Source organism: Leptonychotes weddellii, unplaced genomic scaffold, assembly GCF_054177405.1.
Source record: "Leptonychotes weddellii isolate Sample4059 unplaced genomic scaffold, ASM5417740v2 HiC_scaffold_1265, whole genome shotgun sequence".
Taxonomy (NCBI): Eukaryota; Metazoa; Chordata; class Mammalia; order Carnivora; family Phocidae; genus Leptonychotes; species Leptonychotes weddellii.
This window is the reverse complement of record NW_027705451.1, coordinates 1-14475: the sequence shown is the minus strand read 5'-3', so window position 1 is coordinate 14475 and position 14475 is coordinate 1. Positions and strand designations below refer to the sequence as shown.

Sequence of the window (14475 nt, the reverse complement as noted above, 5' to 3'; positions counted from 1 at the left end):
AGCATCTTGCCTGGTTTGACTCCCCTCTTAGGCTCTCCATCCAGAGCTTCTTGCAGTTTCCTCAAGCACGCCATTGCTGTCTCCTGCCACTGGGCCTTTGAACAAGCTCAACCAACTTCTCTGTCGAGTCTCGGTTGACACTCCTTCCTTTGCCTGCCACTGTGACTCGTGTCGCCTCTCTCCTCTCACGGTGCTGTGATCCAATCATCTGTGTGCTAATGAGACTGCACTATTTTGCCTCACTTTGACCATGCGGGAAACCTGTATAATTCTACCAACCAGATTTGGAGCTTACAATTCATATTGGTCACTGTTTGCCCATAAACAAAAACAACATTTCTGTGAGCTTTACTGCCCTTTGAAAGTATACATACCCCCGACTCATTTAATTATCTTAATAACCCTCTGGAAGGTGAATTAGTGTAAGGCCAGTTTATAATTTAAGCGGACAAGGATCAAAGGGTAGAAATGCTTACCCAAGTTTGCTGAGCTGCACAGTAGAGCTAGGACCAGACCTTTGGTATTTTGACCCATCGCTCTCCCCTGGCCCTCGCCTGTCGCTGTTCAGTGTCACTTTGCTGCTCTGGGAATAAACCACATCTTCAGCTGCAAATCATGATCTCTAGCAGTGTTTGTCTCTTCCAGTAATAGAGAAAATGGTTTGAAGAGTGTCGCTGTAGACGTGGAAGTCCTTTTACAAGGTTGTTGTTTTCGATGTAAAGTTCAAAACAAGTTAATCGAGGAAGGTACTCTCTTTGACATTTTGGAGTGCACCTAAACGTTATGAAATGACAAACCCATTGAAGAGTTCGTGCAGACCAGACCAGGTGACAAGGAAAAGGGGTTATCCTCGGTAGAGCAAAGATCAGTAGCTCAACAACTACTTTCAGGTCCCAAATTTTCAGGGACATTCTGAGTCTTTGTGGCTGGCACGAGGACGGGAATCCGAATTTGTAAGAAGCTCCCACAAGGGATTTGGGTAATTAATAAAGACAGCGTAAGGTAAGTGCTGTGGTGGGTCCTGTACGTACCTAGGCATTCCATCCTTCACCCTTTCATCCTTACTAACAGAACCTCGACCCCGTTGCATATAGAGGTCAGCACATGGCCCGGTCCAGCTCCTGGGGTGGCCATGATACTTGTCCCAGATGACCCCGGTGGCATTCCTAGGAGAGCTTCATGAACTGGAAAGACGCAGCTGGTTTCCCCCTTTGAGCTTTCCCCTTTGTCTTGCCCGCAATACAGATCCAATGCCTGTGTCCTTGGAGACAAAAGCCACAGTTAAGGATAGAGGGACAAGAAGAAAGAAGATCCTGGCTCCTTGAGCTGTGGTACCAGCGCTGAATTATGGATTCCTAGTGTGTGTTAGAAATGCAGTAAAATGCAATTCATAATGATAGAGCGGTACGTACCTGAAATTTATTTTTACCCAACTTGTATCAGGTGTGGTAGACTATTACTGCAACATTTAAACCCAAACATGTATAATGACTCAAAACTACTTCGTTTAGGGCGCCCGGGTGGCTCAGTCATTGGGCGTCTGCCTTTGGCTCGGGTCGTGACCCCGGGGTCCTGGGATCGAGCCCCGCATCGGGCTCCCCGCTCGGTGGGAAGCCTGCTTCTCCCTCTCCCACTCCCCCTGCTTGTGTTCCCTCTCTCGCTGTGTCTCTCTCTGTCAAATAAATAAATAAAATCTTATATAAAAAAAAAAAAAACAACTACTTCGTTTATTTCTCCTGTAACATTTCCGGGAAAGTGAATATGTCCTCCTGGTGGGCATTATCCATGCACTTCTACAGGGACCCAGGCTGTCAGAAAGTCTGCCACGTCCAACACGTGGCTTCCACGTTTGCCCCGGAGGCGGCCTGCTTTGCGGTTTGCTAGAAGGGGAAAAGAGCAGAGAGGTGCACCAGGTATGAGGTTTTTACGAGTTAGGTCTGGCAGCGGCACACATCATTTCCGCTGACATCCCATTGCCTAGATCTCAGCCACACAGTCATATCCAACAGCAAGGAAAGCTGGGAAATGATGCCTAGGTTGGGGGCCCAGGAAGAAGAGGCACGCAAGGGTTTAGGTGGTGAGCTGAAAGCCCCTGCAACCTGTGCCTTTCTAAAATCAGTGTAAAACTTGACTACATTGGGTTTCCTTAAAGGGAAACTCACAAAAATGCTCAAAGCATGAACTGAAAGTCCAGCATGAAATTAAACGAGGCTGTCCCACTTACGGACTGTGAGACACTGAGCTAATTTCTTGACTTCTCTAAGCCTCGCTGACTTTCTCACTACCTTAAAGGCATAACGATAGTATTTGTCTCATAATATTTTGGGTGAAATTAAGCGAAATAAAGCATAAAAACCCTTATGGGCACTCAGTGATATAAAGCGAGCACTCAAATATTATTAACAGTATAATGATATTAATGTTCATAATTAATTCTATATAATTGTGATTATGTTATAATAATTATTATATTGCCATTATTATGGCCACTTTTTTAGTCACTGGTACGCAATTTCCTGAATATCAAACACTGAATGCAAACTAGTGCCCGCTCTATATTTCAAAGCATAAAAAAATGAATGATTTTCATCATCAGGATTAAATATAACATTTCATTAACAAAGGTGGGTTTGGGACGGGAAATATATATTTCAAGTATACGAATTATTTAGGGTACCCTACATTCCCACCAACAGTGTAAAAGCATTCCCCTTTTTCCACAACCTCGCCAACATTTGTTGTTTCCTGCCTTGTTAATTTTTGCCATTCTAACTGGTGTAAGTGGCAAGGTGTAAACTCCTCTTCTTCCCCTTTGACTCTGCCCTTTAAAGCTCCTCCCGTGTTCTTGCTTCACACAGACTCCCTTCTCAGACTGCATCCTTCTCCTGAAGCCCCTGTTCCCATCCATGCCCCATCCTCTTCTTCCAAACCAGTACCCCTCTCTGCTCACCCCATTGTCCTTCCAGGTCCTGAAGATGACCATGAGAGTAAAAACACACCTTCAAGGGAGTTTGAGAACAGCAAAAAAAGCCTGTCCAGAAACCCCCAGCCCTTTGATTAGATGAGATTGGGCACATTCAGGGTGGTATGGCCATAGACACCCAGCCCTTTGATTAAATCTAAGAAAGCAAGAGGGTCAACATTATGTGGCCATTATCACAGGCACAACAAGGAACTGTATCAAAATGAGCCAGAACAGGAACAAGACAGCACGGAGATCTCCACCACTTCAAGTGACCACCTGGGCATTCAGAGCTTCAGAGGCCAGAGACCTCAGAACTATCTGCCAAGTCTCTGAGGTCTGGCCCCTGAGAAATGGCTAACTACTTAGAGACCAACCATAAACCAACCAACAGGGTACACCCATCGATGATTAAAATAAAATAAACAAGGGCCCCTGGGTGGCTCAGTTGGTTAAGCAACTGCCTTCGGCTCGGGTCATGATCCTGGAGTCCCTGGATCGAGTCCCGCATCGGGCTCCCTGCTCAGCGAGGAGCCTGCTTCTCCCTCTAACCCTCCCCCCTCTCATGTACTCTCTCTCTCATTCTCGCTCTCTCAAGTGAATAAATAAATCTTTAAAAAAAATAAAATAAAATAATAAACAAGTTGTGAAGAGATGGGTGTGTGTGTGTGTATGTGTGTGTGTTCTCTGAATGTGGGGAAGGAGGAGGAAAGGGAAGAAGCAGATGTGTGAGGAGGGACAGAGGTGGGGAGGGTGGTCCTGCAGGGTTGGGTTTCAGACGGAAGGTCCACAGTTAACCAGACACTGAGGATAAGGACTGGGTCAGGACTGAGGACTGAAGAAAATTGTCCTTCTTAACAATGTGCCATAGCTTCTTATGACCTTTCTTTATGGCAGCCAGTAATACTTAAAACAAGTACCAAGAACTGAATTCTACCTAGTTTTATTGGATTCTTTTTTTTTTTTAAGATTTTATTTATTTATTCATGAGAGACAGGGGGAGAGAGAGAGAGGCAGAGGCAGAGGCAGAGGGAGAAGCAGGCTCCCTGCTGAGCAGGGAGCCCGATGCGGGACTCGATCCCAGGACCCTGGGATCATGACCTGAGCCGAAAGCAGATGCTTAACCATCTGAGCCACCCAGGCGCCCTAGTTTTATTGGATTCTTAAAATACTTTCTGGTTTAAATAAGCCAGTACCAGATTCATTTCCATCATCTTTCCTTTGAGTGCTCTCCCTGAAAGCAACTATAGTGAAAGGTAGTGGAAAAATGAACCTGAAGTAAAACCCGCTTACTTGGGCGAAAAAAAAAAAAGACTTCTCTATTTTGCTGTGAACCTTAGCCTGTTTTAAAAAATAAAGTCTAATATATATGTTAGAATATATATAATATACATATGTATAATTATAATATGTATACAAATAATACATAATGGAAAATTATGTATAAATATATAAATAATTATAATATAATGGCAAAATATTTCTTCCCCTTAGAATATCAGCCAAAGTTGCTTCAAGTGGGTATTTACTCATTTGAGGTTGTCAGGGGATGAAATAAATGTCAACGGTTTGATCACTGAGTACATTATGTACTGATTATCGTCTCTGCACTCTCACGTAAAATTAGATGGCTTAGTATGAACACTAGAACTTTCACAGGGACCTTTGGAGTACTTATTTTTGTCTCTATAGCTACTGGAAAACTTCCCAAATAAGGACCTTCTTAGAAGTTTGGAACAGAACTTCAGACACATACACCAACACATGTGTTGGCTTAAAAGGAAAGTTCTTTACAAACATGCGAAATTGAGCAATTAAATTCTCCCTGTAATGTCAAATATTGGAAAGTGGTGGAGGACTCATTTATTCCTGTATACATTATTGCAGTTAGAAAAAGAGATTCTATATGGGCTTATTTTTAAAAACTTGGAAAACCTTAAAACAAACAGAGGGGTGGTATATACGGGTCAGAATTAATGTAAAACAAAGCAAAACAAAACAAAACACCATGCAAAAAAAACAGGAGAAAATCATTCCTCTCCTCCAAATGGGATTGTTTTGTTCTGAATGATTCTTGAAAACAATTTCAGTAATTCACAAGAATATATTTAACTGACTTATTCCAAATATATTCTGAAACAATGTCATGTTTATTAAATAATGTGCCCAAATGAAGATGGTGTTATGTTATTAAACGTAAAAAAAGAAAAATGCCCATTACAAAAGGAAAGGTATAAGAATTATTCAAGTTCTTAGTTCTCAAATATAAAAATCAACATTCCACATACTCAATGAATATTAAACTTGAAAACAAAGCACTGTAGGTAATTTATCTTTATAGACAGATGTGAAATACTCAAACCATAAGTGATTAAGTATATGTGCACATTGATGAAATACTTTCAATCAATGCTAAGGGCAGGTGTCATTTAATAGTGAACCAACACCAAGTAAATGACATTTTGATGTCTTGGTGGAAATGACATATTCACAAACCCATGTCTCAGCACGGGTATTTATATATGTAGTTCTGTTCTCCCAGTGATTTTAGGCAGTTTAATTTATTCAAAAACACAATCTCATGTTTACTTTCAATAATTTTTATAAGGCAGTAGAGTACATTTTCTTCTGAAATCATATTTTTATTGGAATTGGCTCTGTAAACTAATGAGTAAATACAAGCAGGTACATGGATAAGATAGATTTTATATTCTTTAATTTTTTTTTTCCTTTAGGAAAAGCAATGTAGCCTTCTTTCTGTACTTGTGCTTTGAACCTTTGGGGACTGATACAGATCCACTGAGGCCAAGCCTAGAATTAAATCATCGTTATTGTTAAAAGTTAACTGACAGTGTTAAGTACAAAAAGTCATTACTAACGAAGGGCTGAAAGCGTAATACATATAATTGTGGAATTGCTGCTACCCACATAACTGTTTAGGGTTGGGGGTTTTAACCGGAATAGATTCTTGCACTTACCAAGCAAGCTGTGACAAACAAGATGTACTGATTTCAACTATAATTTTTAAACTACTACAACGTGGTTCAGTGTAGCTAATGTTACATTTGTATCGTAAGACTTGGGTTCCTGTTCTTTCTTCAAAGTCATCAGAACAACAGGGAATGAAGAGACTTCTGAACAATTGCCAGCGCTTGCTGCTGCTGTTTCAAGGAAGGAAATATTAAACATTCGCGTGTTATTTAGGTAATTGTTATATACATTTTGGCCAACAAAATACCCCAATGCTCACATCCCTCCTTAGTTCTTAATATTAAATATACACCACTTACAGCTTCCATCATAATTTTGTTTCGCAACTTGGTCATGTCTTCCCTAACTTCGCTTTGTTCATCAGTAAGAAGATGTTCATGGTCCTTCTCTAAGTCCTGCATACTCTAAAACAAAAAGCCTAGTTCAGTTACAAACCACCACTTTTCATCTCATGCTCCAAACATGTAAAATTAAAAATTTCAAGGGGCGCCTGGGTGGCTCAGTCAGTTAAGCGTCTGCCTTCGGCTCAGGTCATGATCTCGGGGTCCTGGGATCGAGCCCCCACGTCGAGCTCCCTGCTCGGCGGGGAGTCTGCTTCTCCATCTCCCTCTGCCCCTCCCCCTGCTCATGGGCGCTCTCTCTCTCTCTCTCTCCCCCCCAAAAAATAAATAAAATCTTTTAAAAAATTAAATTAAATTTCAAAAGTAACAATTCTTAATATTCAAAGGATGCTCGTTATTTATTCCAAATAAAATATTATACCTAATACATGGGGATCAAAATACGCACTTAGGAAATTTTTCAAATGTTGTGTTTGAGTCAAATATTATTATTATTATAGAGGCATGACAGTAGTACACTTTGCTCGAAACAATGGGTTAATAAACAGTTAAGGTCAAGGTGGAGGGGAAAAAAAGACTGGCAGTCCCACAGAATGAAATACCATGATTTTAAATCTCTCTTAATAAGCTTTCTAAATACCATGTAGCACTGCACTCACAATGAGTAAAAATCAATGTAACATGATTCCATTGGAGGGAATAAAATGATCTGTAACACGACCTCTTTAAGTTATGAAAAACAAACGTGTTCTAAATCCTTATTGTTCACTTAACAAATAGTGATCTAGCACATACTACGTAAAAAGTACTGTTAAGTGCTGTGGAGGAATTTGGAAAATGAATGCACGATCTCTTCCTTCCTTATTCCAGTGAGAATAAAAAAAACATGTAAATAAAAACAACACAAAAACTTTGTAACAATTAAGGAAACACAACTTGCCATGACTGTGTACTGGAAAATAAGATTGATTCTGATTTAGTTGGCAAAAGAGTAAGATTTCAGTAGGTAAAGGGAAGAGGGAATTGAAAGTACTCTAGAAACAAGGAAGTAATGGTGAGTTAGTGTACTGGAGGGGTGGGAGGAAAGGAGGAATGTAAGTATAAAACTACAAAGGGAGTCTTGTTACAGGGCAGACGTTGAATACCTGAGTGTTTAAGTGGGAAGCTAATGGCAGGTTTTCAGGAGGGAAGGTATACGTTTTGGAACATCATATTGCAGAACTGGGAAGGATGGACCGGAGAAGAGAGAACTCAGATGAGAGTTTAATAGTATAAGCAGGGAATGATGAGATCCTGAACTCGGGGCAGTGGCAGTGGGAATTCAAAGAAAGATATTAAGGTACAGCTGCAGAGGTAAAGTACACCTCCCACTCCCCTCCGCCGCCCCTCCCTCCCCGCCCACATACACACACCAAGAAAAAAGAAGGGGAATGTGCAGGCTTCCACTGCCTCCTAAACAAGTATATATCTGCACGAAGAAGAGGTCTGTGTCACTGAGGACAATTTGCTAATGTGCAAATATCCCAGCAGATCATTCTCAACTCACAAACGTTTAGTCCTCCTCTGGCTTTTTCATTCTGTTATACATTTAGACCTTTTCTTATGATTTTAAGTATGCATATAAAGTCATTATTAGTCTAATATTCCAAAAGCAAATATGCCATAAAACACTCATGTAACGCATTTGAATATAAAAGTGCTATTCATCAATTACAACTGCCTACTCATATTTAACAGAAACCGTTAACACAAGTAAAAGACACGTAGAAGTGATTTATAGACTTCCTAGTTTCCACTATAAATTTATTGCCGATCTCCTCAAAACTGATTGTTGAACAAAAAATTATGATTAAAGTGTTAATAAAGTACCAGTTTTCTTCACAATACATGTATTTCTAGGTGAAATTCCCTCTTTACAGTTCCCTGTTTTAGATGACTCCCACAAAACTATTAATTAATTCTAAAAATAAAAATGCATTTACCAATTATGTTAAATCCCAAACAATGAATTCCAAACGGACAATGTTTAACAATTTAGATGTACAACCTAAATGGTTCCCCCTTCCCCAAAGATTTGGAAAGAAACAGTCTTCTACTTTCACATACATTTTATATATATATTTTAAAATATTTACTTACTTATGAGAGAGAGAGAGAGAGCATGTGCACATGCAAGTGGGAGGAGGGGCAGAAGGAGAGAATCTTAAAGCAGACTCCCCGCTAAGCAGGAGGCACGAGGCGGGGCTCGATCCCACAACCCATGAGATCAGGACCCACGACCTGAGCCAAAACCAGCAGTCGGTTGCTCAACTGACTGAGCCACCTAGGCGCGCCTACATATTATGTTTTATAAGAATGTATTGTGTTGCCAAATACAACAGACCTTTAAGAATTGCTCATGTAAGTTTTTAATTTTTTGCAGTCTCTGGTTCTGAACAGCTCTAGCTTGTTGAAGAATCTTTCGTTGCTCTTGGAACATACCCTACAAATACAAAAGAAAAGGGTGATAAAATGTGGGTAACATTTAATATTTAGAAAACATAATTATACATCAAGTTTGAAAGGAATATTCTTTAAATCGATACTTGTTAACATTTCCTGTTTTAACAACTTTTGTGACCAAGTTTATTCACCACTAATATACAGAAACAATACGATGATCCTACCTAGTAGCCATTAAGTAGGAAATTGTCTTTCTCACCAATACTGAAAACATGTTTTAATTTTTGACTTCAAAATCCACAAATGACCCTTCCAAAAATGTGTTTACCACAAGTAGGCAAAAATCTATACACTAATCCTTCCTAACAGTAGTTTCAGAAGAGATATTCTTTCTTTCTTTCTTTTTTTTTTTTTTTTTTAAGATTTTATTTATTATCAGAGAGAGACAGAGACAGAGACAGAGAGTGCACAAGCAGGGGGAGGGGCAGAGGCAGAGGGAGAAGCAGGCTTCCTGCTGAGCAAGGAGCCCGATGTGGGCCTTGATCCCAGGACCCTGGGATCATGACCTGAGCCGAAGGCAGACGCTTAGCCGACTGAGCCACCCAGACGTCCCAGAGATATTCTTTCTTAACAACATTCAAAACATGTATTAATTCTTGGTCATTTCAGTATGCATACAGATGATCCTAGCCTCTCTGTTCCTTGACCTAATCTCCAGCAATAATTTTGTCTTCTTCCCTACTTTAGTCACTCACTTACATAGTCATACCCTGGATTCTGTCATTCCCAATAACTGCAACATCTACATAATATTAAGTAGAGCAGAGACTTATATAGGAACTGTGTGTCAGGTACTGTTCTGAGCCATTTTAAATAAACTTATTATATATGATCTCATTTAATTCTCAAAACAACTCTATGAGGCAAGTACTCTTATTATGTCTCGTCTCCTTTCATAGGTGAGGAAACTGAGTGAGGTACAGAGATAAACAATTTGTCCCTGATTTCACAGCTAGTACTGGTCAACCAGGATTGGATCCCCCCAAAATGGTTCCAGAGTCCAGGCTCTTGAGCACTGTACTATACTGTTTGTCCACTTCCCCCCGCCCCCGACATTCAACCTCTACCTCCCTGTTTGTAGTTCTCTACCCTTTTTACTACAGTTCAATGCTCTTTCAGGATTAACATCCCATCGATCCTGCGACTTTTCATGGTCCCCAGTCCCCACTCTCATATTCTCCCTTTTCCTCCTTCTTGGCTTAAATTCCATGGCCAATCATTATACCTATGTGCTTGCACGTGTACCTTGCCCCCTTTTCGCTCTGTTGATCTGCGTGGCTAAACTGCAACCCTGGAAAATCCAACTCTCCAGCTGCTCTGCCACAACCATGCAGAGGGGTCTCACCTTAAATTCATGATCACTATGACACTAACCTCAATTAGACCCATAATGCTGCTTGGCAATGATATTTCCCTAGTCCATTCGCTGGCCCGCTCTCAGGAAACAGTTCCAGGACTTCTTCTCTGCCCCTCAAAGGCAACACCTCCTCCACCACTCTAACTCTTAACTGGTGACCTTCCTATATCACTAAATAGACTGAGGCAATCCAAATAGAACATTCAGTCTCCCACCGCTACATCTTCCACCCATCTTTACCCATCTGGGCTCATGGACTCTACATTCTCTGCTCTGTTTTTGCATGACCTACTGCCACTTGAGACTTTGATACAATAAATAAATCAATTTTAAAGCCAAGGCTGATACCAACAGCTAGTTTTTCTTCTTGTTCCCGGGCTTTCCGCATGTCTGTATCCCACGCCCGATACAAAGTCAGAAACTGCTGAGAATATTTGAGATGAAGATTCTGCCTGTAAAACACAATAATGAGCACCGTCACACCTCATAAAGATATGGAAAAATTAACCATATTCAAAACAAAATTGATTTGACACAATTTACACCATAAAAGGAGACGGCAGTAACAGCGTAATAGCAGCTGAAATAGTCTCCTGAGAAACAGAAAGGCTACACGAACAATTTACTCTTATTCCAAAAGTATCGTCCCTGACTGACCAATATATAAGCTATCTCACATGCCTTACCTCTTAAAAACTAGTGAGGATTTACTGTACTATCAATTTTCCAGAAAAATTCATTTTATCTAAAAGCAGTTTACTTTCCATTTCTTCTTACTGAAGAACATGTATGTTCTGATATGATAAGTAGATTCAATAAGGATATCATATCCATTTATCATAGAAGGTTTCCAAACAGGAATATTTCACTTAAATATTTCCCCTCATTGGCACAACAATGGTTTTTAAGAAAGAACAGTGAACACAATTTACTAAAATATGCAAATTATTTATAATATAAGATCAACCTTTTCTACATAACTGAATACAGTTAACTATCACAAGAACAATGGTTTAAGACATTTACCTGAAGTTCAGCTAGTGTAGGTCTAGAATAAATACGAATTAATGTTATAGGAAGAAAACTCAATTGTTATTTGAAAGGGAAAAAAGGTCATCTTTATTGGCTTCCAGGAGATACATCTCAATTCTGTTAAGGAGTGAGGTTAACAGAATTTATCTGCTTAGAAAAAAATCAAGCAAAATCTATTTTTTTCGCTGGAAAATTCAATATAATAGAATTTGTCTTAGGTTATTCGCACCAACGAATACTAAGAAATGATACAAATGTCATCGTGACTTAAAAACAAAACAAAACAACAAAACCCAACAACTTCACCTTTGTTCTTGCTGTATGTTCCAAACATGCTCAATTTTTTCGTTAGTGGTTTTGACAAAAGCTTTGGCATTCACTTCGAATATTTTTCTCTTTGCAAGAAGAGCCTGTTTAATGTCAACTGTATAGAAAATATTCATTGAAATTTAGTGTTGAAAATTATTTTGTTTTCATATATACGAGTCAATATGTGTAAATGTTGTCTCAGCAATATGCAAAGACATTTAAAATTTATAATACAGACATCATAAATGTCCAATCACTATGTCGTATACCTGGAACTAATATAATACTGTACACCAATTACACTTTAAAAAATAAAATAAGTAAAATAAAAATTATAACACAGGCATCATTTCAAAAAGCAAGATTTGCTCACTATTTTCTGTAAAATCTTTCTGGTACTAGTGTCCCAGTTATAATTTTTCTAACTGCAGGTCACCTTTTAGTTTAGAGATAATGAAAAGGGGATAGTAATCAAAATATTTTCCATTATCAAAATGCGTATAGAGAACCCCAAAGGCAGACTTTAATTTCCTTGTGAGAAAACAGCTAAAAGGCAAATTTCTCTAAATTTATAAAATATCCTCCAATTCAAGGGACATGTTTAGATGGATTACCATTAGAATGCATTATATACGCTAAGTGAAGTAAGTCAAGCAGAGAAAGTCAATTATCATATGGTTTCACTGATTTGTGGAACATAAGGAATAACACGGAGGACATTAGGAGAAGGAAGGGAAAAATGAAGGGGGTGGGAATCGGAGGGGGAGACGAACCATGAGTCAGTCCATAGACTCCGAGAAACAAACTGAGGGTTCTAGAGGGGAGGGGTGTGGGGGGATGGGTTAGCCCGGTGATGGGTATTAAGGAGGGCACGTACTGCATGGAGCACCGGGTGTTATACGAAAACAACGAATCGTGGATCACTACATCAAAAACTAATGATGTACTGTACGGTGACTAACGTAACATAATAAAATTAAATTAAATTTAAAAGAAGAATGCATTATATAAAACGCACAAAAGTGTTTTCTTAAAAATGATCCTCAAAAGGATAAAAATAATTATATCGCACATTAAAAAAAATTATTTTTCAAGCGATCTAGTGCGTGATGCTTTTAACTGTGTTTTACTAAAAGAGACAAGGGCTGCGGGTGTAAAAATTCTAATTTAAATAAATGAATTCAAAAACATTTTAAAAATATTTTCATGGAGCTTTTTACATAACACTCTTATCCATAAGTGCTGCATTTCACAGAATCTTAATACTTCAAATAAAGCTTTGCAAATCATATGATTTGACTTTATGGATCTACAATCAATACTTATTTTTCAGTAGTCATGAAGGATCTGCACTATAATAACAATATTTTATACATCCGGAATCCATCTATAGTAAGAAGTTTATCAGACAGCTCACAAAGCAAGCACTTTGTCACCACCAAATAGAGCAAAGCCTTCAAAACGTACTTGCTTGTAAGGATGATCTCTATCGAAGAGCCGTAAATTGACTTGGACCCTGCTAAGGGTCCTGTCCTGTAGTGCAGATGGTGTAACTGACATCTGACCAAACAACATAAAACTCAGGAGTTTGGATATGATTATATATTTCTCACTAGCTAGGAGAGTTCTTTAGTTTGCAGCTACACGGTTTGCTAATGAAAAGTAACAATAAAGAGTTTTTTGTTTGTTTGTTTTTTAGAGGATTCAATTTGTGCTGCTGCTCCAAAGAACAGGACACCGGAAAGTTATGAAAAGTAACTAAATTAAGGAAATTTAAAATTGACATTAAAAATTGATATATCACCTAATCTGTGCACACAAAAGGAGGTTCAAACTTTTCTCTGTTTAATTTTTTTTTTTAAAGATTTTATTTATTTATTTGAGAGAGAATGAGATAGAGAAAGAGAGCATGAGAGGGGGGAGGGTGAGAGGGAGAAGCAGACTCCCTGCCGAGCAGGGAGCCCGATGCGGGACTCGATCCCGGGACTCCAGGATCATGACCTGAGCCGAAGGCAGTCGCTTAACCAACTGAGCCACCCAGGCGCCCTTCTCTGTTTAATTTATATTAATTTATATTACATGTACATGTGTGTAAAATAATGGCATCATTCTTACCTCATCAAGGTTAGTGCCATTTTTACTTTTCCACATCAACAATGGAAAAGGTCAGTAAAGAAACTTGCAAAGTTGAATCACACTAAATACCTGTGTAATATCCTACATACGAGAACAAGGCATTAAAATCAGTGTTGCAGGGCGCCTGAGTGGCTCAGTCGTTAAGCGTCTGCCTTCGGCTCAGGTCATGATCCCAGAGTCCTGGGATCGAGTCCCACATCGGGCTCCCTGCTCGGCGGGAAGCCTGCTTCTCCCTCTCCCACTCCCCCTGCTTGTGTTCGTGCTCTCGCTGTCTCTCTCTCTGTCAAATAAATAAATAAAATCTTTAAAATAAAATAAAATAAAATAAAATAAAATCAGTGTTGCAGACCACTCATAACATTTCCATTTATAAAAGCTGTATGGTTTAAAACCATTTTTTTTTCCACTGCAAACATCACTTAAGCATACCTCCAAGTCCTTGCAGCATCTTCTGCATTTCATTCCTGTGAAGACGTTACATCAAACATTATTAAGGATAAACAAAGATCATGTTTGTTTTGGAAAAAATGTCTCATTCTAGGATTGTACAGAGAATAATTGTTATGTAAGCCAAGTTGACTTGATCTGGTGAGTGAAAATACTATGAACACATTACCCCACATCTTCCTCAAACGTTACTGCAGAAGGCCTTCTTCCCCCGTAGTATTCAGTTAGCGGACTGTTTCCTGCGTTGAAATAAAAGCGGAAAACATTTTAAAACGAAGTATGGTGGTGGGCACTAAGGAGGGCACGTGATGTGATGAGCACTGGGTGTTATACGCAACTAAGGAATCACTGAACATTCTGTCACAAACTAATGATGCACTACATGTTGGCTAATTGCA

At 39.2% G+C, this 14475-nt stretch overlaps 1 protein-coding gene across 1 annotated transcript; it reads right to left on the bottom strand.

Annotated features, from left to right (window-relative positions):
- Nucleotides 1–5692: 5692 nt before the first annotated feature.
- Nucleotides 5693–14316, bottom strand: LOC145718244 (synaptonemal complex protein 3-like; the record flags this gene model as incomplete). The annotated part of the gene is made up of 7 exons (XM_081809703.1): nucleotides 5693–6123; nucleotides 6253–6357; nucleotides 8678–8776; nucleotides 10506–10605; nucleotides 11492–11609; nucleotides 14060–14094; nucleotides 14247–14316. Coding segments are annotated over 7 exons (581 nt in total), but the record flags the coding sequence as incomplete, so codon positions are not given.
- Between the last annotated feature and the right edge of the window lie 159 nt (nucleotides 14317–14475).